Here is a 27,522-nt window from a genome sequence, read left to right on the forward strand (position 1 = left end):
ATAATAATCATATAAATATTATTAAATTAACAAAATATACATTTTTAAAATATTACATTATTTAATTACTAAATATTAAATAAATATAATCTGCTCTTGAAGATATTATAAAATATCTAGCAAAACATACTTGAAATAACAAATTTTAATAATAAAATAAATTATAACCTAGGAAATCTGACACAATTCAACTCTTTCTATTAAACTAAGAAATAAACTAGTCCACCACCCATCCCTTTGAACACCCTATGTATTAGTTGTTAATTAGTCTATTCTGTTTACACAGGCTTTAGATGAATGGTTTCTCTCTATATGGGTCACGGAAAAACAAAAAAAATCACAATAGTGCTACTTGTTTAGAAAATATAAAACTATTAAGTTCACATTTCAATAAAAGATGAAGAAGCAAAATTTGTATACTTAATAGTTTGTATACAGCTTTTAATAATCCACAGGATCTATACCATACTTGCTTAAATCTCAAAACTTGTATGTTTCTCCAAAAAATAGTATCATCATCTTCAAATAGATGTAATGCAACTAAGACCTCTTCTTTGATGCCCTCGTGCGAGTTGGTCTATTCGGTGTGGTATCCGCAGATGTCTCTGATTTTTCATCAGCAACACTATTTTCAGCATCTGGCCCTTCCAACTCAGTGCCACGAGTTTTAATCAAATAATGAGCCACAGATTTGAAACCCAGCTTTGACACCTTACAAAAATTCAAATTAAGAGGCAACAAAACAAAGGGTGAAGATTTTTTCTTGAGGTAAATTTATGCACTCATTTATAATGACCTCAAGTTGTTTTTATCCCATATACCTATGAAGATAGAACAGAAACAACAACAAAGGAATCATATCCTACCAAGTTATATTGACTACATGGATCGCATAAGATTGGACTCAGTTGTAAACTAAGATAGAATAAGAATTGTAATGATTCATTAACTAGCTAACCTTGACACATCAAATTTTACGATTCAAATCATAAATTATAAGATTCTGTCCAAATAACCATGTTTTGCAACACTAACCTTACTGTATATGTTGCCAGTAGGCATCCAACCTTTTCCCCTGCGGCAACGACTACAGTTGCATATTCCTCTACAAGGAGGGCAAACCCATTTGTTATTACGGTTGGCTTCCATCACATTTTCTCCATATCTATAAAATATCAACAGAAAGGAACTAGCATCAAACTTCACACAATGACAGTGGTTGACACAACACAAGGCTGAATGTGGAAAATTTGAACCTCAGCTTAAACACTTACCTCATGTACAAGCAATCTCCACAAAATTGCCCTTGGAGTAATTCGCATTTGCTGCAATGAGTGTGCTGGCCAAGAGTTTTCTGCCTGCATGTAAACAAAAGACTTATGAAAACATTCAAATGGTCTTCAATCAAAACATGTTTTCCTCAGCCAAGGTACAAGACCATTCAAATGGCATACTGGTACTATTTGCAGGAAAAGCCAGTGGAGTGGCTAAATTGCAAAACCTTCTCATTCCAACTTTTTCTAGATCAAACATAGAAGAATAGGTCAAATATACTAAGCATATTAAAGAAGATTGCAGTCTAAAATAGTACCTGCATTGATGGCATGTCTCTCCTTTGATTGGATCATATATACGGTTCCCATCCTCATCATATCCATCCACATACAATTCCCAAGCACTCTCACAGTCTCCCAGATGCTCCTCATGCTCTTCAGTGTAACCTTCAGGGTTTGTACCTTCTGGTATATAAATCTCTACTACATCGTCTTCCTTACTTGCAGATTCACGATTCCGTCTCTCAGAATAGTTAATTGGTACCAGGCTCATTATTCTGCAAACCCATGAAATTGTCAATTACATTTTAGGTACTTAAGATATTTCTGAAGTATTCTTTGAATCTTCATCTCAACACAAGTAAAAAAGGTGACAAGGAGCATCTACATAAAGTCACTTCATGTTTAGACAAAATTTACTTTTAAAAGTGTATCTTAGTATGAATACACAATCTCTAACATTAAATTATAAAACATCAATATACTTGTTTTTCACATTAACTCTATGCTCATGAGTCATGTTCACGTCTCCTTTGCCTCCAAAATGGAAGTGGGTTTCCAGTTGCAAAGAGAAAGGAGAAAGGTAACATCTTTGGGGAGAAAGGAACATACCCACCAAGAAAGGTTGCTCCTTTTGACGTTCCACAAAGAGAAAAACAAATATAAAGAGAAAAATGAAAAGCATACCTGGAAGAACGTCTCTGGGGCGAATGGTTGGGTTGGATGGCCTTCTTCTTCTTGGGGAGAGGGTTTTGTTTTGGGCGTTTGAGTTTGAGAGACAAGTCGAACAAGCCAAGCTTGTTCATTCTCTCCATGTTCTCTTTGATCCTTTGGTTCCTAGCTTGCTCGTAACGTGAAGAATCATCTCCTCTTTCGGACCCTTCTTCACTTTGGGAGTCGCTACCATTAGCATTATCGTGGGAAAGAGAAGGAAGGGGTTCTTCTTCTTCTTCTTCTCTCTTCTTTTTGCGAGTGCCCATTCTCGTTCTGGGATGGTCTGTGTTTTTTGGTTTGGGACTTCCTTTGTTATGGGTTTTGGGAAGGTGAAATGGCGGGAGTCCAAAACCTCGGAAATATTCCAATACTAAATTTATCAGTTTGCGATTATCTTTTGATTAAAAATTAATTTATTAGGTGGAGTAGGGTAGTTTGGAAACCACATTAACTATTCACACTAATTTTTCATTTTAGATTTTTCAAAATTTGGATCAATGCCTTGAAATTTTTCTCTTTTTTTTTTGTTATTTACCCCCTTTGATTTTTCTTAGTAACTCTTCATATAAACAAACTCTCATTCAACCACTATTGTTTGATAAGGAGATCAACCATGCAAAATCATTCATTTCTAGCCTTCTCTAAATTTAATTTGTTCTTTCAATTTTGAATGTGACAAATATAAGTAAGAAAAACATAGAGTAAACATCGTATTATGAGCTCACGTCATTTTAGGATTTTTTTAGAACATTTGGAATTTCAAACTTAAAAGTTAAGTGATCCATAACCTTGCTTTATATAAGACGTGTAACTTTGTTTTCAAATATTTGAATAAATTAGATTTCTTTGAGAAATTATGAGAATGTTGAGTCCTTTTAAGAGTGTAATAGGATCTTATCTTGACATCTTATAACTTTGAGTGATATTTTAAATTCTCACTCGTCTTAGCTTTATTCAAGTAGTGTAATTTTTCATATCTTCTCTTCTTTATCTCTTGAATTTCCTTTTACTAAAATTATTTCATTTTTGTTCCGTAGAATCCTTGGCTCAAAACTTTTAGTAAGTTTTTATCTTTTGAAAATCAAGCATAGAGGGTTAAGGTTACAATCTTCGATGTTGTTCTCATTCATTCACCAAAATTACATGTCAGGGGGATTACTAGTTCTGGGAATAATTCTTTTACAACAAGAAGGGGAAATTTCTTAGCTATTTTTTTTTTCTTAACAAAAAGGGGCAGAAAGTTTAGAAGGACTTGTGATTAAAATTTTGAGTTAACTTCTAAATGCTTAGAAAGAAAATTTCTAAAATTTATGTTTGTGGTTTATCCGATTATAATGTGCTTAACTTCGTTTTATGAATCATAAAGAATTATAAGTGTAGGAAATCACAAAAGATAATTATATTTTAATCTCATATTTTTATTCTTTTTTAAACCACCTACGTGTTAGTCGAAATCTCATTTTAATTTTATATATTGATTACTTTTGGGTTGTGTTATGTGGTAGTTGAAAGAATGTGTGAGGTGTGTGTGCGTGTGAAGCGATTTATTTGGTAAAGTTGTTCGCACGAGGACGAGGATGCAAAGGTTGCCATTGCGATTTCGGTCTTCGAAGTTACTTAAGAGAGTGTAGATTGTTGTGTTAGGTTCCTTGTGGCGAGTTGTGATAAGTAATACTAATTTGTTTTTATCTTTGCATACCCTTGAGGTGCTTGAGTTGTCAAAGGAAATTGAAGAGAAGTTGAAATTCGAAGAATATATAATCATCAACAAGAAGGAGGAATAAATTGGTGGTAATTCAAATGTCGTAAACTGTCTGTGATATTTGTTTGTCCATTAAAGTGGTTGTTTGTTGAATGAACATATATCATTAAAGTTCTTTTTCTTTTTGTTTCCCCTCATTGTATGCCTTTCTTTTACATGATCCTGAAATTTATGATAATTAGTGTTTACTTTTATGAATTTAAAATCACAAAAGCATAAAGATGTGTGTGCCTCTGATTTAAGAAAAACATGACTTAAGTAGATGCTGGAACACTCTGTTTCACACCCAAACAGAGAGTTCCTTTTAGTGAAGTAAAACTAATATATCATTTTAATTTGTTATGACAATCGCATATTTCTCTTGAAGGAAAGATAGATCTAGAAAAGGTGGACCATGAAATAAAACTAATATATCAACCACCTTATAAGTGGCTCTTCTTGATTCACCTTTTGATGTAGGATTATCCTGTTCTTTTTGGAAGATTAATAAATATGGTGATGATTGATTAAGAAAACCAAGGAAATCCCCACTGGACATTAAGATAGCAAGCTATCTAGATGTGAAGGTTCCTTTACAAGGTTCTAGAGAAGAGAAGAATGGATTGATTCAAAACAAATAAGAGTGGACACCACATAAAAAGAGTAAAACCCATGTCACACACATAAGGAAAAATAAAGCATAAAATGGAAATGAAAGGAATGATAAAAATGTGAGAAGCACGTCACTACAAGGCTAGGTTAGAAGAAGCCATGACAACCTTGAAGATGAGTGGATGTGTGCCGCCACTTGAATCAAGATTCAAGATAAGACTTAAAAGAACTTCACCCCCTAAGGAGGAAGACTCTCACAATGGTTGATACACTAATGTGTTTAATTTCTCCAAAATGATCCACCCTTGTACAAGTGTTAGAGGTCCCCTTATATAGAAGTATCTAGGGGCCTCTTAGCAAAAAACAAATAAGTTAAAAAGGATTACAATGCAAATAACAAAACCTAGAGTTTAGAAAGTAGGTCAACAAAGGAGCACATGAACACATTCTAGAAGCCTTCTTGGCCAAGGCAATGTGGATGCTCCTTCTAGATGTTTCTAGACTTCTTGGTGGCCAAGGCATGTGGTCATCCTTTCTAGATGTTTCTAGAAAGCTTTGCTCCTTCTCTTTCTTCCACATTTGCTCTCCAAAAGCCATCTAAATGCGCCACTTGTCCTTCCTTGTCCCACCTCTTAATAAACCTACGAAACAAGTTAATTTTGAATTAGCATGTTAGCTTTAGGTTAAGCTAATCCTTTGAATCAACAAGTCAACCCAAAGTCAAGGTCAACAAGTCAACTTAAAAATAGTCAACCAAGCCAACTTAATGAAATTTTAAACTAAAGAAAATAAAAGCAAAGAAGGAATCAAGGAACTCCCTTTCTTCTAAGCATGTGCCATGTGTAAGACTCGCTAAATTTAAATAATTAAATAATTAATTATTTAATTAATACGAGTGACAAAAGCCTTTAAGGTATTAAATGCTAACCTTCATAATGTGGAAAAGTACTAGTTCAAATGGTTGAGAGTACTTGGTTTATGTGAGAGAACTTGGGTTTGAGTCCTATGTATGTGCGTGTAAGTAAGAAGATAGCAATTGGGTTATACTAGTTGGCATGAAATATCAATTGGCATGATGGTTTGGTATTAACTTAGTAATTGCGTGGTTATGGGTTATACCCTTGGGGAAAACCTAAATTAAACTTTATATTTTTTTGCTAATGCTAGATTTGGGTGGAATGGGAAGGGTTAAAGGAAACCCTAACTGATCTAGCAGCCAAGGGAGGCTGAAAAATAGCCATAAAGGGACCATGAATGGCCATTAACCATTAATTAAGTGGGAATCCCATTTTTGTATTATTGACCTAAATTTAAGCACTGTTTAAAAGGTAAAAGTTGAGTATTAGGAAGGGTTTTGCCAAGGCTGAGACTATACCAAAAATAGAGCACGAAAGGAGAGTAATTATGAGTGTTGGGTGAGGTTCTGGGTCTGAATTGGTAGAAGAGTAAGAAGGAGATTGGCAAACAAGAAGGAAGTAGCACATTTAGCAAATTGAGTAAGGAAATCCAGGTTAGGGGAGTTCCTATTGATTGTTTGATGTTTTTTTTTATTCATTGTTGATTGAATCGTGATGTATGCGGGGTTGGGATTGTAATTTACGTGAAAATCATAGATGAAATCGGGTTTCTAGAATTTTTCCAAAAACTGCCTGGCGGGTTGTATGTGACCGCCAGGCGACACATGCACTAAATCCAGTTTCTGGGTATCAACTATGAACCGCCTGGCGGCAGAGGATGAATCGCCAGGTGGCACGAACGCAGTTACACTGTTTTTGGTCATTTTTGGTATTTTGGGGTACTTGTGATGTGGTCGTGATGTCTATATGCTCGAATGTGAATTGTAATGTTTTGATAGACTGTGCATATGCTGATTATGTTGGAAGGCATGACTTTTGATCTGAAATTGGGGGATTAGGGTTTATGATGAAATCAGTGATGAATAACATAAATTATGTCATAGACACTCGTACAACAAAGATCGATCATTTATCTCACCTAAAGGGTATAAAGATGATAGACGTCTAAGTGTTGGAAGTGAATGAGTAAAAAGAAAGGGGAAAGTGTACTAACCCGAGTTTAAATTTGTTGATGTTGCATTTAATATTATATTGTTTGGTTTTATTTAAATGAGCTCACCCTATCTGTGTGTGTGTGGCGATGATCATGTAACTTGTTATATGTGAACAGATGTTGATGCAGGTGAGCAGACAAATGTCTATAGACGGAGTGTGGATATCTCAGGGTTTTATCACTAGTCATTATGATGAACTATGATTTTATATGTAATAATTTTATAGACGATCTTAATTGTAACACGTACTGATGCGATTTATTTTATCTGTATTGGCACGTCGAACTTTAATAATTAAATTTTCTCGCGTTTTTTTGGGAAATTGATGATTAATAAATTAGGTGGTTATTTTATTTATTTTCTTATTTATTTTAATAAGTAATTTTCGGTTAGGACGTTACATCATGGGCCATCATTCTTGGTAAGGATCAATCCTTTATCACCTTTCCTTCAGGAGAAGTATGCAGTTGTCATAACAAATTCATAAATGATATATTGGTTTTACTTCACTAAAAAGAACTCCCCGTTTAGGTGTGAAACAGAGTGTTCCAACATCTACTTAAATAATGTTTTCCTTAAATCAAAGACACTCTTTATGCTTTTATGATTTTAAATTGATAAAAGTAAACACTGATTATCCATAAATTTCAGGATCATGTAAAAGAAAGGCATGTCATAAGGGAAAAAAAAAAGAAAAAAACTTTAATGATATATGTTCTTTCAACAAACAACCACTTTTATGAGCAAACAAATATGGCAAAAAAAGTTTATGACATTTGAATTACGACCAATTTAATCTTCCTTCTTATTGATAATTATATATTCTTCAAATTTAAACTTCTCTTCAATTTCCTTTGATAGCTCAAGCACCATAGGGCTTTGCAAACACAAAAACAAATTAGAATTACTTATCACAACTCGCCATAGGGGAACCTAACACAACAATCAACACTCACTTAAGTAACTTCGGAGATCGAAATGACAACGACAGCCTTTGCATCCTCGTCCTCGAGTCGTTTGAAAGCCTTGCTAATTTTCCTATCACACTCACCAATAAGCTTATCTATGACATCCTCCAATTCCCTGTCATAACTATCAGTCCCTTTCGCCTTCGCCTCCTCGTATCTAAGAACAATTCAGCAACAAAGGTAACACAAACACAAGAAAGCCACTGCATCTAAATGACACTGGAATTGCAAACTATTACCTATTTTTCGTTGTTTAACTTTAAAATCAGTACAACGAAATGGCATAGTTTATATTGAAAAGACCTAAATGCTAAACCAAATTGTTGTGTTGTGGTTCGATTGTAATACCCATGCCCTATAGATCGAGAAGGATAATTTTTTCGTAGCTGAAGAGAGTGCACCCTAGGGCAATGTCCCATATCAATTTTCTGAAACAAAGATAGCGAAAGAAAGACAGAATGAAAAAATAGAAGCCCTAGGATGCGAAAATGAATGGCAAACCAGGGGAAGAAGTTACTGTTAATTGGAAGAGTTTGTGAGGGTTTCATGATTGTCGACAAAAGACGAAAGAGGGAAAAAGGAATGCAAACACGCATAAGGTTTTGCGACAAACCTTTCTTCTTTCAAACGAGCACCTCTATGGATAGGAAAGACAAAACTGCTTGATGAAAGAAACAAAACTTTCTTTCGTGCGAACAACTTTACCAAATGAACTGCTTCACGCGCACACACACCTCACATATTATTTCAACTGCCACATCACAAAAGCCAAAAAGTAATCAAAATATAAAATTAAAATGACACTTTAGCTTACAGGTAGGTTAAAAAAGGGTAAAAATGAGTGAGATTAAAGTATTAACGAGGGAGATTAAAATATCATTATCCAATCACAAAAGACTTCAAGATATTTTTTATCATCATAAATAAAGGGAAGATTATTGATTCAAGATAAAGATGGGTATCCAAAATTAAATCACATCAAGAGAAAGTTTTGATGATGATGAATTATGAAGAAGATTAAGTTCTAAAAAATACTTGAAATTTTAAAAGCATATTTTAGTCTTGTAGAAAATTGTGTTGTAGTCTTGGAAATATGATTTTTGTATAAAATAAGTGTAAGAGAGAGAGAGTTTAAATGATGAATGGTAGACAACTACAACACACCTACCTTATTATTACTTTGATGACTCTTGAAATTCTTGTAAAATATGCTACTAGTCTATAATAATTGATTATCCCTATCAATAATCGATTATCATAGAAGAAAAATGTTTTTTGAACCTTATACTATTTGGAATAATCTATTATTGTAAGTGATAATCAACTTGGAATGGTTTTTTTTCTTCTGAAATGGGTCGAAACGCGTTTTTCTTCTATAAATTGAACAAAGCTCTATATTTTTTGTGACACAAAAGTCAAATTGTGAAAATTAGCTTTGTGACAAGCTTTGGTTAACCTAGTTTTGAAAGTGTGGCTTTTAAGTTTCGTCAATAATGTTCTTAAGTGAGAAGGTGTTGTTGTTGCTAGGGTTTTGATGCTTGGTTCATCCTTTCAGGTTTGTTATAGGAAGTGTTCATCATCTCTTGTGGTTTTCTAGAGATGTGTGGTTTCATCCTTTATAGTATGTAAGAGAGGTGTTGTTCATCCCTTCTGGTTATTCAAGGAAGGTGAGTTTCATCTCTTATGGTTTTTCAAGAGAGGATTTTTTTTCATCCTTTGTAGGTTTTTCAAAGGAAGTGTTTTTTTTCTTAACTGTTTTGTTGCATGTTGCACTTTGTTTTAGTGGTTGTCATAATCGGTTTAAGATAATAATTAGTGATCATTTTTTTTTAAAGTGATTGTAACTTGACATAGGATTTATTTTGAACTGAAATAATATAAAATATTTTAGAGTGACTTTGTTTATTCTTTGTTCTCTTTATTTTTCTGCTTTTTGTGAAAGATAAATTTTTATACACTTTCTGGAAGATTAATACTAGGGTTAAATATGTTTTTTGTCCTTCAACTTTTAGTGAAAATTGGAATTAGTCCCTCTTGGAAACCTTGAACCAATTTAGTCCCTTATCTTTATAAATGCGTGCATTTAGTCCTTTAAACCATTCTTTTAAGTTTATTTGACATTTCAAACGTGTTTCTCAACTAAGATTGAAGTGAACATATGTCAAACGGTGTAAAAAAAACTAAAATATTATAGTGAAATGTGTTTGAAACATCATATAAATTTATTAAAATTTTGTCAAAAGGACTAAATCCATGCATTTACGTAGTTGAGGGACTAAATTGGTTCAAAGTTTCCAAGAAGAATTAATTCCAATTTTGACTAAAAGGTTAAGGACTAAAAATATATTTAACCCTTAATACTATGATATTTATTACTACAACTTGATATAAAATTAAGATTTATTAAAAAAAGTTTTGAATAGCTGAAAAGTTTTAAAAGCTGGAACTTTAACTTCAAACAAATTCACCTCCTCTCTTGATTTTGTTCAACCTCCTATTTTATTCTAACATTGTGTTGTCAACCTGAAGTGGAGTTGGTCTTATTTGTAAGAAACCAAGTTCTAAAAGAAGTCCACTTAACCAAATAATCATAGAACATGCTGTAAACATTGAGTGATATTTTGCTTTAGTGAAGGATTTAAAGACTAAGGTTGCTTCTTGCCTTTCCAAGAGATCCTAGAATTGCCTACAACATGCACCGATTATTAGTACATTTTCTTGGGTCAAGGTATCTACACCAATTAGCATAACAAGTAGGCTTTAAGGTGTGATGATCCATCTGTAATGAAGAAAAAACCATGAGTGATAGTGCCAATTAAATACCTAATAATATGGTGTACTATTGAGCATGGTTATTGTAACGTCCTAGCTGGAAATTACTTATTTAAAATTAAAATAATAAAAATATTAATAAACAATATTTATTAATAAAATTACTTTCCCAAAGATGCGGAAAAAATTTAAACATTAGTTTATACGCGCCAAAAGATCAAATCTGTAAATGTGTTCACACAACAAATATAAAATAAGTCATAGTAATTGGTTACAAAAATAGTCCATAAAACAAAATCCATAAAGATAATTCCATATAAAATCTCCCATGGCTCGCCCCACTTCGTCTCTAAGTGTCCACATGCTCACCTGCATCAACCTCTACTCCCATGTAACAAGTTACATGATCATCGTCAAACACACACAAATAGAGTGAGCTCAAATAAAAGGAAATACAATGTAAATTAACAAATATAATTTCAAACCCATGACCCTGGTTAGAACCTTAATCCTTAAACCCCAACTTTCAAATCCTCCGTTGGACACTTCTTGATTCTACACCCTTTGATGAGTACATTGATCGATCTTTGCTACCACGAGTGTCTACTCGCCCCTCCGACTACAAGCCACCACCTATAGTCCACACGCGGCAATAAACTTGTCACGGTCATAACCGTAACATCAAGTGGAGTTCCCCAATATAAACCACAATTTGTATTTGTCCCTAAACTATCAAACTCGTCGGCTAACACCGAGGAGGATAATCTTCCAGAACCCATCCGTACGAGCCATAATCTTAATAATAATATTGTTATTATTATTATTATTATGAATTAATATATTGGAAAAGTTATTATATAAAGACATGTTCATGTAATTATTATTTATTTATATATACATATAATCATATATTTATATAAATTTATAGAGAACGTATTTATGTATTTATTTATATATATAAATAAATATTTTATCGTGTTTATATATATATATATATATAATTATTTATTGTATATTTGTATTTGAAATTCTTTTTATTAATTGATTTTTGAAAACTAACTTTAACTGATGTAGAAACTTTTTCAGAATAATCATAGGTTTTCACAGTAGCTTCTTTAAGAAGCTTTTTACACATCTTAAAACTTACACTGCGTGTTTCCAAAAAATCAATTGATGTTGGAAATAATAAAAATAACTTCCCAGAATAAAAATAATAGCACTCCATGCAATGCCATGAAAACTAGGGATAAATATGGACCTGGTTCATCGGGTCGGTCCGCAGACTTGCGAAAAAAAATGTGGGGCGGGCTAGAATAGTGAGTCTGCAGGCTCGCAGTGGCTCGGCCTGCATAAGCCTGTAGTCTGTGTGGACTGGCCTACGGCCCGCACGGGCCGACCCACAAGTCCGCATACAAAAAAACTTGTATTTGTGTATATTAATTACTTTTTTTATGAACTTTTGCATTAACGTTTCAAATTCTCATATAACTGAAAAAAGACAAGTATTATGTATTTTTTAATATGCTAAAATTTAAAGAATACATTGTGTATGTCATAGTATGAATATGAATATGATGAAAATGTTGAATTATCAATTTATCATTCAACTCTCCGAAGTCTTTACTTAATTTTTTGAACTTCTTAAAGTTTCCCAATTTTTAAACATTGAAAGTTTTATCATAAAAAAAAAATAGGCCAATCCGCGGACCCACAGACCAAGTGCGGGATGGGGCGAGACGAGTCAGCCCACATAAATTATACGAAATGGGACGGGCCAGCCCACGATATACGGGTCTTTGCCTAAACGGGCCAGACTAGCCCACATCGTCATCCTTAATGAGAATAGATGAAGAAACTTGTATAATTTCCAAATGACCAAAGCTTTTTCGTCATCCTTAACAAAAATAGATGAAGAAACTTGTATGATTTTCAAATGACCAAAGCTTTTTCGCCTTTTAAGAAGTCTTCATTAATTATGAACAGAGTAATTAGAAATGTTGTGTCTGTGCCAAATATAAATTTGCAGGTTCTTAAAAACCAATTTTGTCTCTTCTAACACATTTTCATTATTAATTATGAAGACTACGAGTAATGTTTTGTGAGACTCCATGCGTTCTAGAAAAGGTTCAAATCTTCTACTAAATCTTAAGCTATACTTCAAATTTTTCTATAACCTAATTAATTTATTGTATTATATTTTTTAATTTAATTTATTTTAAAAAATTTATCTACCTTCTTCAACAAGCTTCGTAAAAGTTTAAAAAGCTTTCAGCTTGCATTACTTTTCATCTTCCATAATTTGTTATTATTACTATTAATATTGTTATTATAGTTATAACCTATTGTTATATTTTATTTTAATTTAATTCTTTAATTATTAATTTATTTTTTTAATCATTAATTTTTTTTATTATTATTAATTTAATCATTAATTATATTATATTCAAATACTATTAATTATATTAATAGTGTTCGTTTATTTCTTTGAACATGAATGAAAATGCCTCCAAGAATGCAATAACAAAAAAATATATTCTTTTAAGAAGATAAAAAATAAGATTAATAAATTATTAAGTACAACAATTATGTTTTATTTTTGTTTCCTTACTTTTAATTTAAAGGTGCTACCTATGTGCGTCAAGTTTGTATATGTTCAAGTTTGTATATGTTCGATTTCTGTCCATGACATTCAAGTTACATTAGAATTTTATTTATAGAAAACAATAGGAAGTAATTGACATACATTCATATTGTTAATGTTGAATATGCATATTGTTTCACAATGACGCTAAAATGATTGGCTGTGAAATATCTTTAGCTGTGATGAAAACTTGCCACAATGTGATTATTATTACTATAGATCATTTGTTTTTCTTAGTCAATAATAAATGTATCATTTTTAATGTAGATGCAAAGCAATCGAAAAATATTATCATCTTTTATTGATTTTTTAAAATTATTATTTAAATTTGACATAAATATATTATAATTTTAAATAGTATTATTTCAAGTATTTTATTATTTATTTTATTTTTTAATAATGGTGTAATCTTTTGTTTATTTATTATTTTATATTATATTATATTTTAATTTTTATTATTATCATATTAGAGAGTCAACTCAATAATTTTTGTATCATTCATCATTTTTATTATTAAGAAACCTACTATTTATATTTTTCTACATTGTCTAATTAATATTTCATTTAAAATTGAATTTGATTTATTAATTTTTATTAACTCAATCTTAATATATTATTTAAAATAATTGTATACAATATATTTTGTTAAAAATATATATAAATAACTTAAATACATTTTTATAAAAAATAATTATAAAATAATTATTTAATTTATAAAAAAATACTTATATTAATTGTAATTATACTTTTATAAATTTAAATCAATTTATAAATATATTACAATTTTTAAAATCTTTCGGGTACAAATACTAGTATATTACATTCTTCCATTATTTTGAATTATTAGCTTAAACTATCGTGTAAACAAAAAATATTTTTTTTTAAAGTAAAATCCCATGCATATAGTACAGTGTTGAAAACCCAGTACATTTTGAATGAAATAACTTTGATATTTTTAAAATGAAAAAAGTGGTCGGAAGACATTTGTGAGGTATAGGAAGGAAGAATCAGCCCTTAAAAGTATGAAAAAATAACATGTACTGAGATGCAAAAACTATGGTATGTATAGAGTATGCACAAAGAGAAGCAAATAAAATAAAATAAAATCCCAAATATCAACGAATAAAGAATATTCACTAAAAGCATTTCAGGAGTCTTTAACAATACAAAATCCCCATGACCATGGGTATGTATGTATGTATGCCTAGCCACCAAACAATTGTCTCTGTACACGCCCTAAACCTAAGCTTTATACAGTTGCACATTGATGCAAAACCAGCAGCAAAGCCATAAACGTGTTAGTCAATGCCAAAACCTATGCTCACCACATGTCATATAGAAGAAGAAGAAGTCTTTAAGGGTTGGTGAATGCTCAACACAACACTCCGCATCTCAGGGAAGATGGATACAAGTGCAAGTTCCAAAATTGCATATGCAAGTTGCTTCACACATGTATTAGACTGAACACAAGAAGATGGTACAATTGCTGTTAGTTTAGACGAAAACTTTTGAAGCAGACAAAAAGAAAAATTCAAGTGAAAAGAGCAATGGTTATTGAGTAGAGATCTAACCTGACTAAAGTAGTATACATCCCGGGCACAACGTCTGTACTGCTTATGGCCGATTAGGCTGACTAAAGTTGTTGGAGCTCCATCTGGTAAGAATTGAAATTTTAGAAGTAAGAAATCTGGGATATTGATGCACCTCCTATAGAGAGATGGCAGAAAAACAATTAAGGTGGTTTTGCAAATGCAAAGAAGACTACTCGAGGCTCATTTAAAAGAGATCTCATAGTGAATGTCTTATAATTTGGTTTATAACAACATGTCAAATGACATTGTGTGATTCGTGTACCAAGTTTAACCTAGTGAGATAAAACTATTGTTCTGTATACAGGAAAGGAGATTAAATAATGGAAAATACTTGATTATATAAATATGAAATTTACATCTAGCATAAATGTGGCTGGTGATAAATTTGTCTCACTCTTACCGGGAACTCAAAGTAAATGCTGATTAATTAGTTTTAATTTACTCAAAATCCATATGAATAACAATGCTGTTGAATAAAATTTCAAAGTAGAATGATATCTAACAAGTAACCAGCAATCCCAAATTAACCAATATATGATTCCACAGGAAATAAAACTAACCAAACAACAGTTTCTTGATGTCACTTGCTCTACGAGCAGCCTCAAGTTGTTGCTCAAAAGAGCCAGACTCAGATTTTGTGATGTTGCTTCCACCTGATCTGCTTGTTGTTTGAGAAGGCATTTGATCACTGTCACTACTTATCGTCCGAGGAGTCCCTACTCTTAAGAAAAACGTACCACCTGGCCAGAGAACCTGAGAACATGACCATACAACATGAAATATTTGCACAAACTAGCGTAAATAATATTTTTTTTTTTATCCTTTTTTCTTTGTCTTCTGTAGATTATTCCATCCAAATTCAAGTGGTAACTGTAAATTCATATAAAGAAATTTCGCACAAGAGTATTATTAGAAAAGAATTGTGCCCAAATTAGTCTCAACAGCTTGTTCAAGGGCAGAACAACGAGCATTGGAACGCTAGGCATTCACAAGGATCAAGAATGGAGGGAATGAAACCACGGGACTGAAAAACCGAGGAACAAGAAACCTGCCATATGCATGTATGTGCAGAGAACAGAAGAAGGAAGATTTTTTCATTGCAAATGGGCTTCCAGCCCAGGGCACTGTTGCCCAGAAAAAATTTTGAGAGTGATCATCTTGGTTGAAGATGAGGAATTGGGAGACATGATGGATGAAAGATCAAATGAGGATGGGGAGTATTTGGTGAAAAAACGGAAGGAGCACTTTGATCAAGAATGTCAGCAAATGAACTTGCCATTTTTTCTGCTGGATGTATGACCCAGCCCCAAGCTATCAAGCTGTAGCAAAAAGTTAAAGGAAGACCAATGATGGTTTTGATCGATAGCGGGGCAAGTCACATCTTCATTTCATTAGGATTGGTGTGGTCACTCGGTCTGCAAGTAGAAACCACACCACCATACAATATAAGATTAGGAGACAAATACCAAAAGCAAACACAAGGCTGTTGCAGAGTTGCAAGAGTACAAGTTCAAGGATTTTGTTTGAATTAGGATGAGTGGATTTAATCTTGGATGTAACATGGCTAGCAGCATTGGCGAAGTTAAGGTCCTGTGCTAGATAGTATATAAAGGTGTCACAAGAATCAAAGTGATCGTGCTAGATAGTATATAAAGGTGTCACAAGAATCAAAGTGATCGATGTTCTGTCACAAAAATAATTGAAGATTTAGAGGGGGAAGAACCAGAATTGAATGTTTTATCTAAACCATTCTGGTAGGATGTTCAATGATTTGATGACTAAGATTTGATGACTAAGTGCACCACGTCCCTATTTTAAAGAAAATTTGTGAAGATTTACAGGCCAACCCAAATGTGCATGGCCGTTACACTTTTAGAGCACACCCGAATGTGTAGAACGTTCCAGCCGTAGTGGGATAGACAGGGAAAAGGATAGGGTTTGGAATCTATACTATAGAAAGAGATTTAAGAATAACACGTAGTTAGCTGTTACATTACAAGGCAGAGACTTTTGTAAAGTCTATATATAGTCTTATTCCTTGGGGGTGTGGGAATAGGGTGGATTGTAATATTGTAAACAGGGAATGCCCTATGAAAGGAAGATTGTTTCCTTTATAGATGTTTGTTGAACAGATTAATTGAGGAATATTCAGTGTAAAGGGGTTCTATCTATGCTTTCTTGGGACTTCTGTGTTTTCTTAAAAAGGAGCGAATCAGTTACACTATTCATTAATTGGTATAACGTGTCATCGTGGCTCTCTTTTAGGTACTACGGATATGACAAACATTTTGTTCAATTATGGTATTATGATATCCATTAACAAACAGCAATTAGCCCATTACAACTATATCCGGTGTTTTAGATATCCCCCATCGAATAGAGAAATGGTTATTTAATCAGGCCATGAACACCCAAGCCTAGTTTCACTACTTTCTATTTGTATTAAAAGCTTCATTTTTCTGAGTTGGTATACAATGTCATCTAAAAATGTTTATGAAGTTTAAGCTCAATACTTACATCTTGGACCCACCGAATCGCCTGGGCAACCGTTTCCTCTTTCCGAAGCCAATGTATCTGTCTCACGAGCCAATCATCAATTGCATCTTCCATCACTAGTTGTAATATCTGTTTTGACATCCAATAGACTTGTCTTCTGCATGAACATAAATGGCAATTTAGCAAGTTGCAAACCCTAAATTAAAACAATTTGAAAATGTGATGTTGCCTAATATTTTATAATGTCAATCAGTTTATCTTAAGAGACAATTTAAGGCATGCTATGAATGTTGAAACCTGTTGATGGTTACTGGGCATGTACAATAAGCTAACATGAGCAGCTCAATTAGTAAATTATTCTTTTCAAGTCAGGGGGTTAAAGGAATGAAGGTGGTGAAAGGTAACACTAGGATTTCTATCAGTAAATAGAGGAACTGAGAGGAGAAAGAGTGGAAGCCAAGGGGCTCGATCATCTGATTTAACAAAACAGGTAAAAACAGAACTCCTTGATAATTGTGGATTTAGTATCTATGTGTAAGTTTGAGAGAACTGGTGTAAGCTAAAAGTCTAGAAAGTTTTATAACAAATACAACCTAGGTATCCATCACAAGGCTTCTTTACCTCACCGGCCCTTAACATAAATAAAACTTACAATTATCAAGAATCTTTATTTCTTCCTGGTTTCTTGTGCAAGAAGAACCCAACCTTTTGTCGTGTGTGTCTCGTTCTTCTCTCAATCAATCTCTACTCCTTGGTAGAACCCTAATCTAGAATCTTTCCCTACATGCATTTAGACTCATTCCCCACCTCAAAATAGAAGGTGGGGGAGCCCTTTCATCTTGAAGCATGGTGTTGGTGTCAAGAATTTTTTCAAGTTCTGAAAGCATCACTTTAAACTATTCCTGCCTATTTATGCATTTAATTTTCAGTTCTTTAATATTGGTACAAGCTCTAATTTCTTTACAACTTCTTGAATTACTTCATAGGGACTTGGACATTATGGGGTACCTTAGTCCCACATTGAGTAGCATGGGATGCTCCAAAGAGTATTTAAGCGCTTAATTCTCTTCTCTTCCCTTCCCTTAACTAGCTTTTTAGGAAGGGTTCTCGAAGTACTTACAAGTTGGTCTTAGAGCAAATTGTCAATGTCTCTAAAAGTGCTACCTACAAAGGGACTGATGATAAAGGGCTAGTGAAGTGTCAACTGCCCAGGCATTGGCGCTATAATAGTGTGGGATGACTCAATATAGTAGTCAAATGTTTGGTTCTCCCCCCTAAACAACTAGTCTTAAAGGGAGGGTTAGTTTATCTCGAAACTTATTCAATATATACTTGTAAACACAAAATCCAGGTTATAATTAAACTCTTAATAGAATTTATTGAATTGAGATTTTGACATAATTGCATGCCTTTCACCGGAAAGTTAACCACAGTTGAATTTACCAAAAAGAACTCACAAGTTTTGAAAATATATTTATTAGAATCAAAAGTGGAAGGGCATCATCAAGATTTGATTTAAATCAAAACATATAAAGTCAAAACAAATTTCCACCACCAACACATAGACAAAGCATAAGATTCTTCAAATTGGTATAGGATTAAATACTTTTGGAAAATGTTCAGAGTTACAGACATTATTTCTAGCACTTACTTACATGGAAGTTACAAAACAACCAGATAGAGTGGTATACCTTATCCATCCTCTTTTCTTAAGCTGAAATATGTTGTCAACCAAATCCAAAATAGGGACACTAACATTAGATGGGGTCCACTGCAAGAAGGAAAATAACAAACTTGTTAATATTCTTAATGTCTTTTAAACCAGAAATAAAAAGGTTCTCATCAATGAATGAAACGAAAGGATCCAGACAATGTTCTGCTTCATGAAAATCCAAGTAAATAAACAGTCCTCATTTTCTCTAGTTTTCAAAAAACTATTCTTTCCAAAGGAGGAGGGAGCAAAAATGAGTGAGCAGCTACAGTAGACCACTAAGCACGCTTCCAGTAAGTTCTTGAACACCAATATGTTTGTTTCATGCTTCTCGTTTTTACATAATGAAAGAAAAAGTTACAGAAAACAAAATCTTTTCAAACATTTGAGGTAACAGAATATTTAAGACCTGAACAAGTCCATGAAAGCTAGGATGCATGGTAATAGCTAAGCTTAAAATATTTGGAGGATAAACCTATTGGCACAAACAAAACCCCTTAAGAGAATAAAACTAGCATTTTTCCAACTAATTAATGAACCCAGTAAAACTGTAGAATCTTCTCTTTTTACTTCTTAAGGAATCATCAGATTTTTTTTCAAAAAGGAAGAAAAGAGAGAAAGAGAAGTACTATGTTCTATGGTTTTCATCACGTTTCAGACTATCAGTTGTAAAGGCTGTTCCCAGCTTGACCAAATGGGCAGTATTCTAGCATGCATCTTAGTCCCAAAAACAATGACCAGCTAATAAAATATACTAAGCACACATCAGCAAGCACCAGAACAGGTATCCAAATTTCTCAGTCAACAGCTAAAGTGCAAATTGTAAATCAGAAAGAAAAGCAAACTTGGCTAACTAGACAGACCTCAGGTGGCCCTCCAACTGGATCCTCCGAATTATCATGAATCAGAATGAAATTCGTAGTAGGAACATCATTGCCAACCCTAGCTTCCACCACCATATCATGCTTTCTATCAAAATCCAAGTTACTGGACTCTTCATCACGGTTGTTTAATTGAGATGAGTAACCCTTTAAGATCAATGCATTGTCATAATGCGATCCACTATCTTGTGCTACTTCTCTAACAATACTCTCATCGTCAAAATTGTTGTTCTTTTCAGCTTCCTCATTATCAGAGCTTAACACACTTTCTGCAGTACCTTGCCTTGGAATGATTTTGTCAATTTCATCTGAATTCAAGGTCAAGTTCCATGTGACACTAGATGTAGCAGATCCTTCACTCATGAGGGATGATGAACCAACGACTTTTCGCCTCAAACCATCTGAAACCCCTTTAAACTGGCGTACAATATCATCCATTGCATCATCTACATTGACTGTTAAAATAAAATTCAATTCAAATATTCAATTTTGAATCAACGCAATGCACAAATAACGTCTAGATGTAAAAGACCATTTTCAAATTAGGATTAAGTTAAAACATCACATAGAAAGTGAGTCTGGACCTTACTCAACCTTACAATAGAATAGCTGCCTAGTCCCCTATTCTATCATGCCCAACCAACCCACAACAATGACAGAAAAGTTTCCAACTCATGGGCTTGAATCCTCAAATAACCCAGAAAAGGCACACTGGATAGGTACAGCAGGAAGCTTTTCTCCCCCTTCTATTCAATCTTTCCTTTTGGGGATCATTGAACTTACTTCCCTAAGGTTAGCAGTAATTCCACCAAGACCCTAATTGATTCAAAAAGAATACATGCATCCCTTATTTTATATATTATCTTTGGCATAGACGCCTTTTATTTTTTTAAAATTGCAAACATGTCCGCTATTTTTATGTAATACACATAGTACCCTTAAAAGTAACAAAGCAAGGAATGTGCAAGGGAAGTTTGTGTAATTTATGAAACAAGTAATGTGTAAGTTATTTGCTGCTAACCTCAGGACAAGTCAGTGTAGTATTCCTTTAATTACTTTTTTAATGGTAACCAAACATCAAAAGTTTAGGACTTCAAAAATTAAAAAAACAAATTTGCCAATAAAAATTCCATTAACCTAGAAGATTAACAGTAAGGGCTACTATATAGAATAGCTACACATCCTGAGCGTTTAACAGCATTATGGCATAAAATCAAAATGTTAGAACCAGATACCTGCCAAGGTCTTCATCACTGAAGGAGATTTCCCAAATGAGTAGTTCTTCAGGGATAAAGCAGAACAAAAATAGTTGTTAGATCATAGATTGTCATTGTCAATTTTCACATCCAATAGTGCCTAGCAAAAATTATATAAAGGTCCCTCATAAGAGGTTGTGATAAGAAATACCAGGCAGATACACACCTTTGAGGAAACACTAAAGAAATCCCATACTTCATGTTGTTCAGCAACATTAGCTATTGATAGGAGATCCTGAAGCAAGATTAATTATTAAAAACATGTAAAAAGGGAAACTTAAGAATATTTCTTGGACTAGGAATAAGATACCTGGAGATATTTATCAAGTTGGATGCAACGTTGATGTACAAAAGCGTCATCTGTGCTTGAGGAAAATATCCTTTTAGGAGGCAAATGCAGTGTGTAATTGGGAATATCTTTAAGGTGCCGATGCAATCGCTCAAAATTTCTGTATCTGAATATCACCAAAACAAAATATGACAAGTCAAAGCACAGATATAAAGGATGGAATAAAACAATTTTGTGATTGAACAAATTTATTCTCCATGAAGAAGCAGTTTAAACTCAATAGTGGAAAGAACGATGAGAAAAAAAAAAAATATTATTTTCAGATTCTTGCATTTAATTTTGTGGGCTTCAACCTTAAAAAGTAAAAATAATTACACCTTGTATAATTAAACTGTCTGTTAAATTTCAAAACCAAACATAGACAAATTGTTAACAACTGCTGTTATAAAAAAAAAAGTATGAAAGAAGTATACCTTCTTTTTACAAACCAAGTTTTATTTTGTGCATCAGTCACTGCAATTGAATAAACAGCAAAACATGTGGAGCCAAGTTTCTCAAAATATGCTCCCAACACCTGCAATTTTAAATATCAAAAACAACAATCAAGTACCAACAGAACTCAAAACTCATTCCGATTCATAAAAGGCTATCCAACTGACTAAAGAGATTCTATATCTATTAATAATACATTTTAGAATACTATATCCAAAAACTATTACAGCCAAAAGTGCATACCCGGCACCGGAGCTTAGGAACCAACGGCCCTTCTTTCCTAACAACCATGTCAGAAGAACTTTTTCCCCAAAATCCTTCACCATGCCTCTCAAATTCGGGGTTATAAAACTCTGGAATTATGGGACCCCCTTTATTAGTTAGCATTCCCAAGGAAGAAGCACTACTGGACCTCTTCAGTGGACTTTTATAACCATCAGTAGCAAGATCTTTCGCAAAAGATAATTCCTTGTCAGGGTTTTGAGAAGATTCCGAAATTTTTGCAATGGCAACATTTTGTAGGGCATCTGAACCCAAGGCATGCAATGGTGGAAGAGAAGACTTGCCCTCTGCAACTTCAAATTTTCCACGTTTACTTGCTGATGTTTCCTGAGCCAATTTTCTCTGAGGCAGTGAACTGTCTGTAGAGGGACTCTTAGCAGGAAGATCCTGAAAGCCAGCTTTGATAATTTTGTTCTCTTTCCTTTTGTAATTCCTTCCCTTTGTCCACATGTTCTCCAGATTCTCAGGCATAAGAATTTCAGTTCTCCTCTGAGTTGCAACCTCCAACATTCGTGCCCAATCAGCAGGCCTGGCCTGTGAAGATTCTTGATGGAGAGCGTTACCTTGTAATGATGTCCCTCCTTCTTGATCACTAATTTTAGCCAGTACCATATCAGTTCCTTGATTTAATGATGAATGCTTATTAGAGGGTGTGAGATTGTTGTGTCCACTCTCATTGGTAACAGAATGTCCATGATGACCTGCTACATTAGTTGACTGATTACTATCCGTACCTTCCGTACCATCATCATGAAGGAGAAGAATAAGAGCTTCAATCAGTTCATTAATATACCTAATTATCAAAATAAAAAATGTTATTATGAATGGGAATTACAAAAATTATAAAGAAATGCAATTAAAATAACTCCAATTTTTTCCAGTCTTGTAGATGACTGACAACGCAATATATTATTTAAGATGCAAATGCTCAACAACATTTGTGCATAAAATGTTTTCAATTGTCTCAGGTAAACAATATGCTTTACCCTTTTAACACAACATATAACAAACAGTGACAGTAATCTTATCCTACTGGGTAAGGCCAACTACACAAATCACACTAACTATATTTGGCTTAATTAAGAATGAAATTCTCAAGGATATGACTAACTATGAGATTTGTTTTAATAACTTCCTCCAATTTATTTCTTGGTCTCCCCTGTACCAGTTTTCACAGTGTTAAAAACGTTCAATTTACTCTCTTTACATGTGCCTCCAATACCTTATTTGCACATCCTAAGCAATTATTTTTCATTTTTTACTTAACAAGTGCCATATTCTTGTATACAATCACTTTGTATCCTATGCCTTCTTATAGGAAGTCCTTAAAGGAAATCATGATAGAAACCTATTCTTATAGTAAGTCATTAAGTCTTGTCTCCGAAAGTTTGCAAACTTGTTATCACATTATTATTGGCAGTATAGCTTAAATATAAGTAACGTTAATACCTTTCTTTCCCAAAGTCATCCGCAACACTTCTCTAGGTACTGGATCATATTTTTTTTAAAGTGAATTAAAATCATATGAAATCCTTCCTTTGTTGTGGTACCTTTCCATTAACCTCCACAGAAGACAAAGACCTTCCTTACACAAGTACAAATTGATTCTCCAGAAGCTTAATCTCTTTTATGCTCAATTGCTGTTTCTTATAATTTCATAATATAACTCAAAAGTTTTATCCCTTCATACTTTATACTATTTTGAATGTTTCCTTGTTTTTGTATATAGAAACCAAAGTGCATCTTCACTCATCTAACACAATCTTAGATAAAAAAAAAATTTATCAAATAACATAGTGAGCCAAATCATACAATCAAGACCCACAACTTAACCATTATTCAAGTTCTTAAGAACTTCTTTCACCTCTCTAACTTGAACTCCACAATACTAAGTTTTTTAGCTCCACATACAAATCTTTAAAGACAGGGAAAACCCAAAATCATTGTTTAAAAATGGAAACACAGATTATTATGGTTAGTATATGTTAGACTGGGTTCATAAATATCTCATCTCAAGTGCTAATTCACAGGTCATTATATTCTTTTTCATTTTCCTTTCATACTAAAAAGACTCATCACTCGATCTATTAGATCCCTTAAATCACATAATACTTTCCACTTGACCTATGCTTAGACGTCCAGAATGAACGTGCTTGGTACTGTCCCGATAACTACCCTTTCATTTCTAGTCCAATAGTTTTAAATCTACAACTTCAAAAGCACAAAGCCAGCACAAAACAAAATCACTTTACAGTTACACATGCTTGGTATAACATACAAAAATATTAGAAGGTTGGCAATTAAAGGGCCCTAACACAGTTCGAAACATAATTATCATTCCATCCTACATTTTACAACTTCCACTTTCAACCTACTTAACCGAGTAAACTTAAATATGATATCAACAAAGACTAGGGAAAAAAACCATTTTTCTCAAAACCGCACAACTTTAAATCTTGAATGAAGCAACCCTTCAAAAGAATAGATACTGTTACGATCCACCAAACCTCAGCAAAAATGAATTGTTAAATATAAGATAAAATACTCAACAACATACCCAGGGCTGGCCAAATTCATAATAGGCTGCATTACCAAGCAAGTTAATAATTCTCGAGCTATAGATCGAATCACAGGACACTGAGCTTCCCGTTGTCTTAGTACTGTAGCTAAAACAGCACTCATTAGCTGCTGAAGAACCTGAAAAAAAAAGAAGCATTCATTAGATATGATACAAGACATCATTATAAAAGGAAATTATTATAACACAAGAACACTCCACTCACACCTTGTACTCACTCTCAGGAGATATTAGTGCCGGATGTAGCTCCTTAGAATTCAATAGATGAAATTTTAATCTGTCATCCCTCTCCTCAGAAGATAATGTTTTCATAACATCAACACCTATAGCAGCTTGATTTCTTCTGAAAAGTTCTATATGATCACCTACTAAATCTACTAAATCCCTGAAATGTAAATAAAAGACAAGACAATTAGTAGTTTTTATAATACTTTTCCTGCCAGCAAATACAGGAGTGGAAAACCAGATACCTTGTCAGCAAGTCGACCAGGTTTATCTCTTTAACCCTTCCAGATATTTCAGCTAGAACATCCATGATTATTGCCCGAATCTGCTCCGGAAACTCCTTATCAGGAGTAATTTCTGAGTACCACAAATCAACCACGAAATCCTTCAAAATCTTATCAATGAACTCTCTCATTGCAGCCTCCACAACAGGGGAATCGATTTTTCTCTTCCATTTTGCAGGGGGAGGTAAACTAGTGAGGCGTGAATCCTTCAAAGACAACTGTTTTTTCTCCAAATGAGATAAATAGGTCAGCGGTTTAGGCTGTTGAACCTTCCAACGGAACTCCACCCTATTAAAAAGAATACGCAGCCCCGCAACAAATATGATCGACATGGGTAGATTCATCCACATTGATTTACTTGTATCTACAACACATAATCACCATACAGAACATAAGCTCAAAGGAAAAAAGAAAAGCAGGCCCATTAAATAAGAATCATAGCACACTCTTCCCTCCTTTCCCATTAACAAAGACAAGATCACAGAAACACTTCAATTGAAATCATAACTAAAAGAACACCATAAACAGCCACTCTCTACAGAACACGACAAGTTACACACTTGAAAACAAAATATAATACAGAATCACAATGAGTTCAGATAATCCATATAATTTCAGGTCCACACTCCTAAGCATTACCAATGAACTCAAGCAGCATTAATACAGTCCAAGGAAGCAAAATTGGTAAAGCTGGAGCTACTAGTTCCAAAAAGTAAATCAAAATTGAGAGTGGAAACATAAAATTCATTCACTAATTCACTAATTTCACACTAATACTATACTAAAGAGAAAACTCTGAGATGAAATCAAAGGAAATCAGAAGAAGAAGGAAAACTTACGAGTTAGGAAATAAGAAACAGCAAATATACATAGGGCCCACCAGAGAGTGCGGAGCTTGGCCTCTTGGATCAGATCATTCACACTCTCCATGCCCCCGACAACACCGATTGGAACAAACAAATCACCCTCTGTGTTCTCTTGTGTTCACGCTTCGATTTCAATTTCGATTCCTTCGCGGGTTTCGATAAACAACAAGAACAGCTGGAATTTGATATCTCCTCACCCCACCAACAATTAAACGTTTATAACAAATATAAATTTATATTATTTACGACTTTATGAGTTGGTCACTCGCGCAAGATCATCGATCGAAGCTAGCTATGAGAAAAAAAAAAAAAATTAAAGATAACGTGCTGAACATACGGTGAAGATACTGCGAACAAAATTTCAAAGTCTATATCTTTTGGAAATTATAATTTCCTTCTCGCTTGGCAATAATTCATGTCCACCATCTATGTTGTTATTGATTATAAATTATAATTATATATTTATTATCATTATTATTGGTATACGGTTAACTGGTTTTACTTTTCCATAATCTACGTTGTTATTGATTATAAATTATAATTATTTAAACTTATTATCATTATTATGGTATACTGTTATCTGTTACATTGTTCTCCTTTTTTTTATTTTTTAACAATTAGGGTATTTTCACCTTTTGAATTTCAGTTATTAATTACCTACAAATCTCTTTCCAAACCATTTTTTTATCTCTTCTTTTCTTATCTTTTCTAACGATCGTAATCAAAACAAAGTAGTTATGCTCGATCAACTAGGATTATTATAAATTCCTATTTTAAGCATTTAATAGAACAATTTTGTATTCACTGATTCAAACACCAAGTGATCTTTTTGTCTCTTCCAATAAAATGTTTGTAACACATACGATTATGAAAACCATTTTATTTTTCCTATGTACTTAATAGTGGTCAAATAAATTGTTTCTTTTTAAATTAATGGGATACTTTTTCTTTTTCTTTTTTATTTGGTGTATGTTCTTTAATTATTCTTTCTTTCTCCATTCTTTTTAAGTTTCTCTATTATTGTTGGCGAAAGCTAGGATTCAACTTTAACATATTAATGGTATAGCCTAGGTTTAATATTAAAAAAATAAACAGTTTAATTTTATCTTTTTAAATATAATATGCAAAATTATTTAAACGGGAAAAAATAATTCATTAATTGAAAAAAGAACAAGAAAACCAACTCACATCAAATTTAGGAATAATTAGTTATTATCTAAACAGTTTATTTGTACAAATATATCTTTTTAATTAGATTTTTTTAATCAAAATCAATGATTCTGTTTAATTAAAAAAAGAATCTTAAATTGCACATTATGTTTGTTACTTATTTTGCTTTTAAATTAGCTAATTTGAACTATCAAATTTGTTGAAATTATCCATTAGAATTTGGTATAAATCTCTCTCTCTCTCTCTCTCTCTCTCTCTCTATATATATATATATATATATATATATATATATATATATGGACTTGAAATATTTTAAAATAAAATATGG

The 27,522-nt window shown here is 33.0% G+C and overlaps 2 protein-coding genes and 2 long non-coding RNA genes across 4 annotated transcripts; 1 reads left to right on the forward strand and 3 right to left on the reverse strand.

Moving 5' to 3' along the window:
• Positions 1 to 178: 178 nt before the first annotated feature.
• On the reverse strand, positions 179 to 2,610 carry LOC114179450 (uncharacterized). The gene is made up of 5 exons (XM_028065796.2): positions 2,241 to 2,610; positions 1,592 to 1,831; positions 1,275 to 1,358; positions 1,036 to 1,165; positions 179 to 711 (listed from the first exon to the last, which is right to left on the reverse strand). The coding sequence occupies exons 1-5, from the start codon at positions 2,531 to 2,533 to the stop codon at positions 541 to 543; spliced, it is 918 nt and encodes a 305-aa protein (XP_027921597.1). The 5' UTR covers positions 2,534 to 2,610; the 3' UTR covers positions 179 to 540.
• A 1,145-nt stretch (positions 2,611 to 3,755) lies between these two features.
• LOC146887614 (uncharacterized) lies at positions 3,756 to 7,044 on the forward strand. Its single transcript, XR_014993582.1, has 2 exons — positions 3,756 to 4,058; positions 6,808 to 7,044. It is a non-coding gene; the product is annotated as an uncharacterized LOC146887614 (long non-coding RNA).
• On the reverse strand, positions 4,835 to 8,405 carry LOC114177020 (uncharacterized). The gene is made up of 2 exons (XR_003603093.2): positions 8,273 to 8,405; positions 4,835 to 8,087 (listed from the first exon to the last, which is right to left on the reverse strand). It is a non-coding gene; the product is annotated as an uncharacterized LOC114177020 (long non-coding RNA).
• Positions 8,406 to 14,187: 5,782 nt separating this feature from the next.
• Positions 14,188 to 26,429, reverse strand: LOC114177879 (phox domain-containing protein). Its single transcript, XM_028063468.2, has 15 exons — positions 25,998 to 26,429; positions 25,120 to 25,522; positions 24,857 to 25,034; positions 24,629 to 24,768; positions 22,033 to 22,864; positions 21,771 to 21,871; positions 21,319 to 21,463; positions 21,175 to 21,243; positions 20,988 to 21,033; positions 19,735 to 20,207; positions 18,852 to 18,931; positions 17,182 to 17,317; positions 15,225 to 15,417; positions 14,644 to 14,726; positions 14,188 to 14,532 (listed from the first exon to the last, which is right to left on the reverse strand). The coding sequence occupies exons 1-15, from the start codon at positions 26,086 to 26,088 to the stop codon at positions 14,404 to 14,406; spliced, it is 3,099 nt and encodes a 1,032-aa protein (XP_027919269.1). The 5' UTR covers positions 26,089 to 26,429; the 3' UTR covers positions 14,188 to 14,403.
• Between the last annotated feature and the right edge of the window lie 1,093 nt (positions 26,430 to 27,522).

The sequence above is a fragment of the Vigna unguiculata genome, chromosome 3, assembly GCF_037176805.1.
Source record: "Vigna unguiculata cultivar grain cowpea cultivar isolate G323 ecotype 2 chromosome 3, ASM3717680v1, whole genome shotgun sequence".
Taxonomy (NCBI): domain Eukaryota; kingdom Viridiplantae; phylum Streptophyta; class Magnoliopsida; order Fabales; family Fabaceae; genus Vigna; species Vigna unguiculata.

What these genes read in the sequence shown, in the direction of transcription:
- LOC114179450 (XM_028065796.2), bottom strand. Translation starts at nt 2,533, where the DNA reads ATGGGCACTCGCAAAAAGAAGAGAGAAGAAGAAGAAGAAGAACCCCTT. An exon ending in CCCCAGAGACGTTCTTCCAG is followed by an intron (nt 1,832 to 2,240) that starts GTATGCTTTTCA and finishes ATGGGTTTGCAG; the next exon opens with AATAATGAGCCTGGTACCAA. An exon ending in CTGGCAACATATACAGTAAG is followed by an intron (nt 712 to 1,035) that starts GTTAGTGTTGCA and finishes AATTTTTGTAAG; the next exon opens with GTGTCAAAGCTGGGTTTCAA.
- LOC114177879 (XM_028063468.2), bottom strand. Translation starts at nt 26,088, where the DNA reads ATGGAGAGTGTGAATGATCTGATCCAAGAGGCCAAGCTCCGCACTCTC. An exon ending in TGTTTCTTATTTCCTAACTC is followed by an intron (nt 25,523 to 25,997) that starts GTAAGTTTTCCT and finishes TATGTGTTGTAG; the next exon opens with ATACAAGTAAATCAATGTGG. An exon ending in AGTGATGAAGACCTTGGCAG is followed by an intron (nt 20,208 to 20,987) that starts GTATCTGGTTCT and finishes TTATTTTAACAG; the next exon opens with TCAATGTAGATGATGCAATG.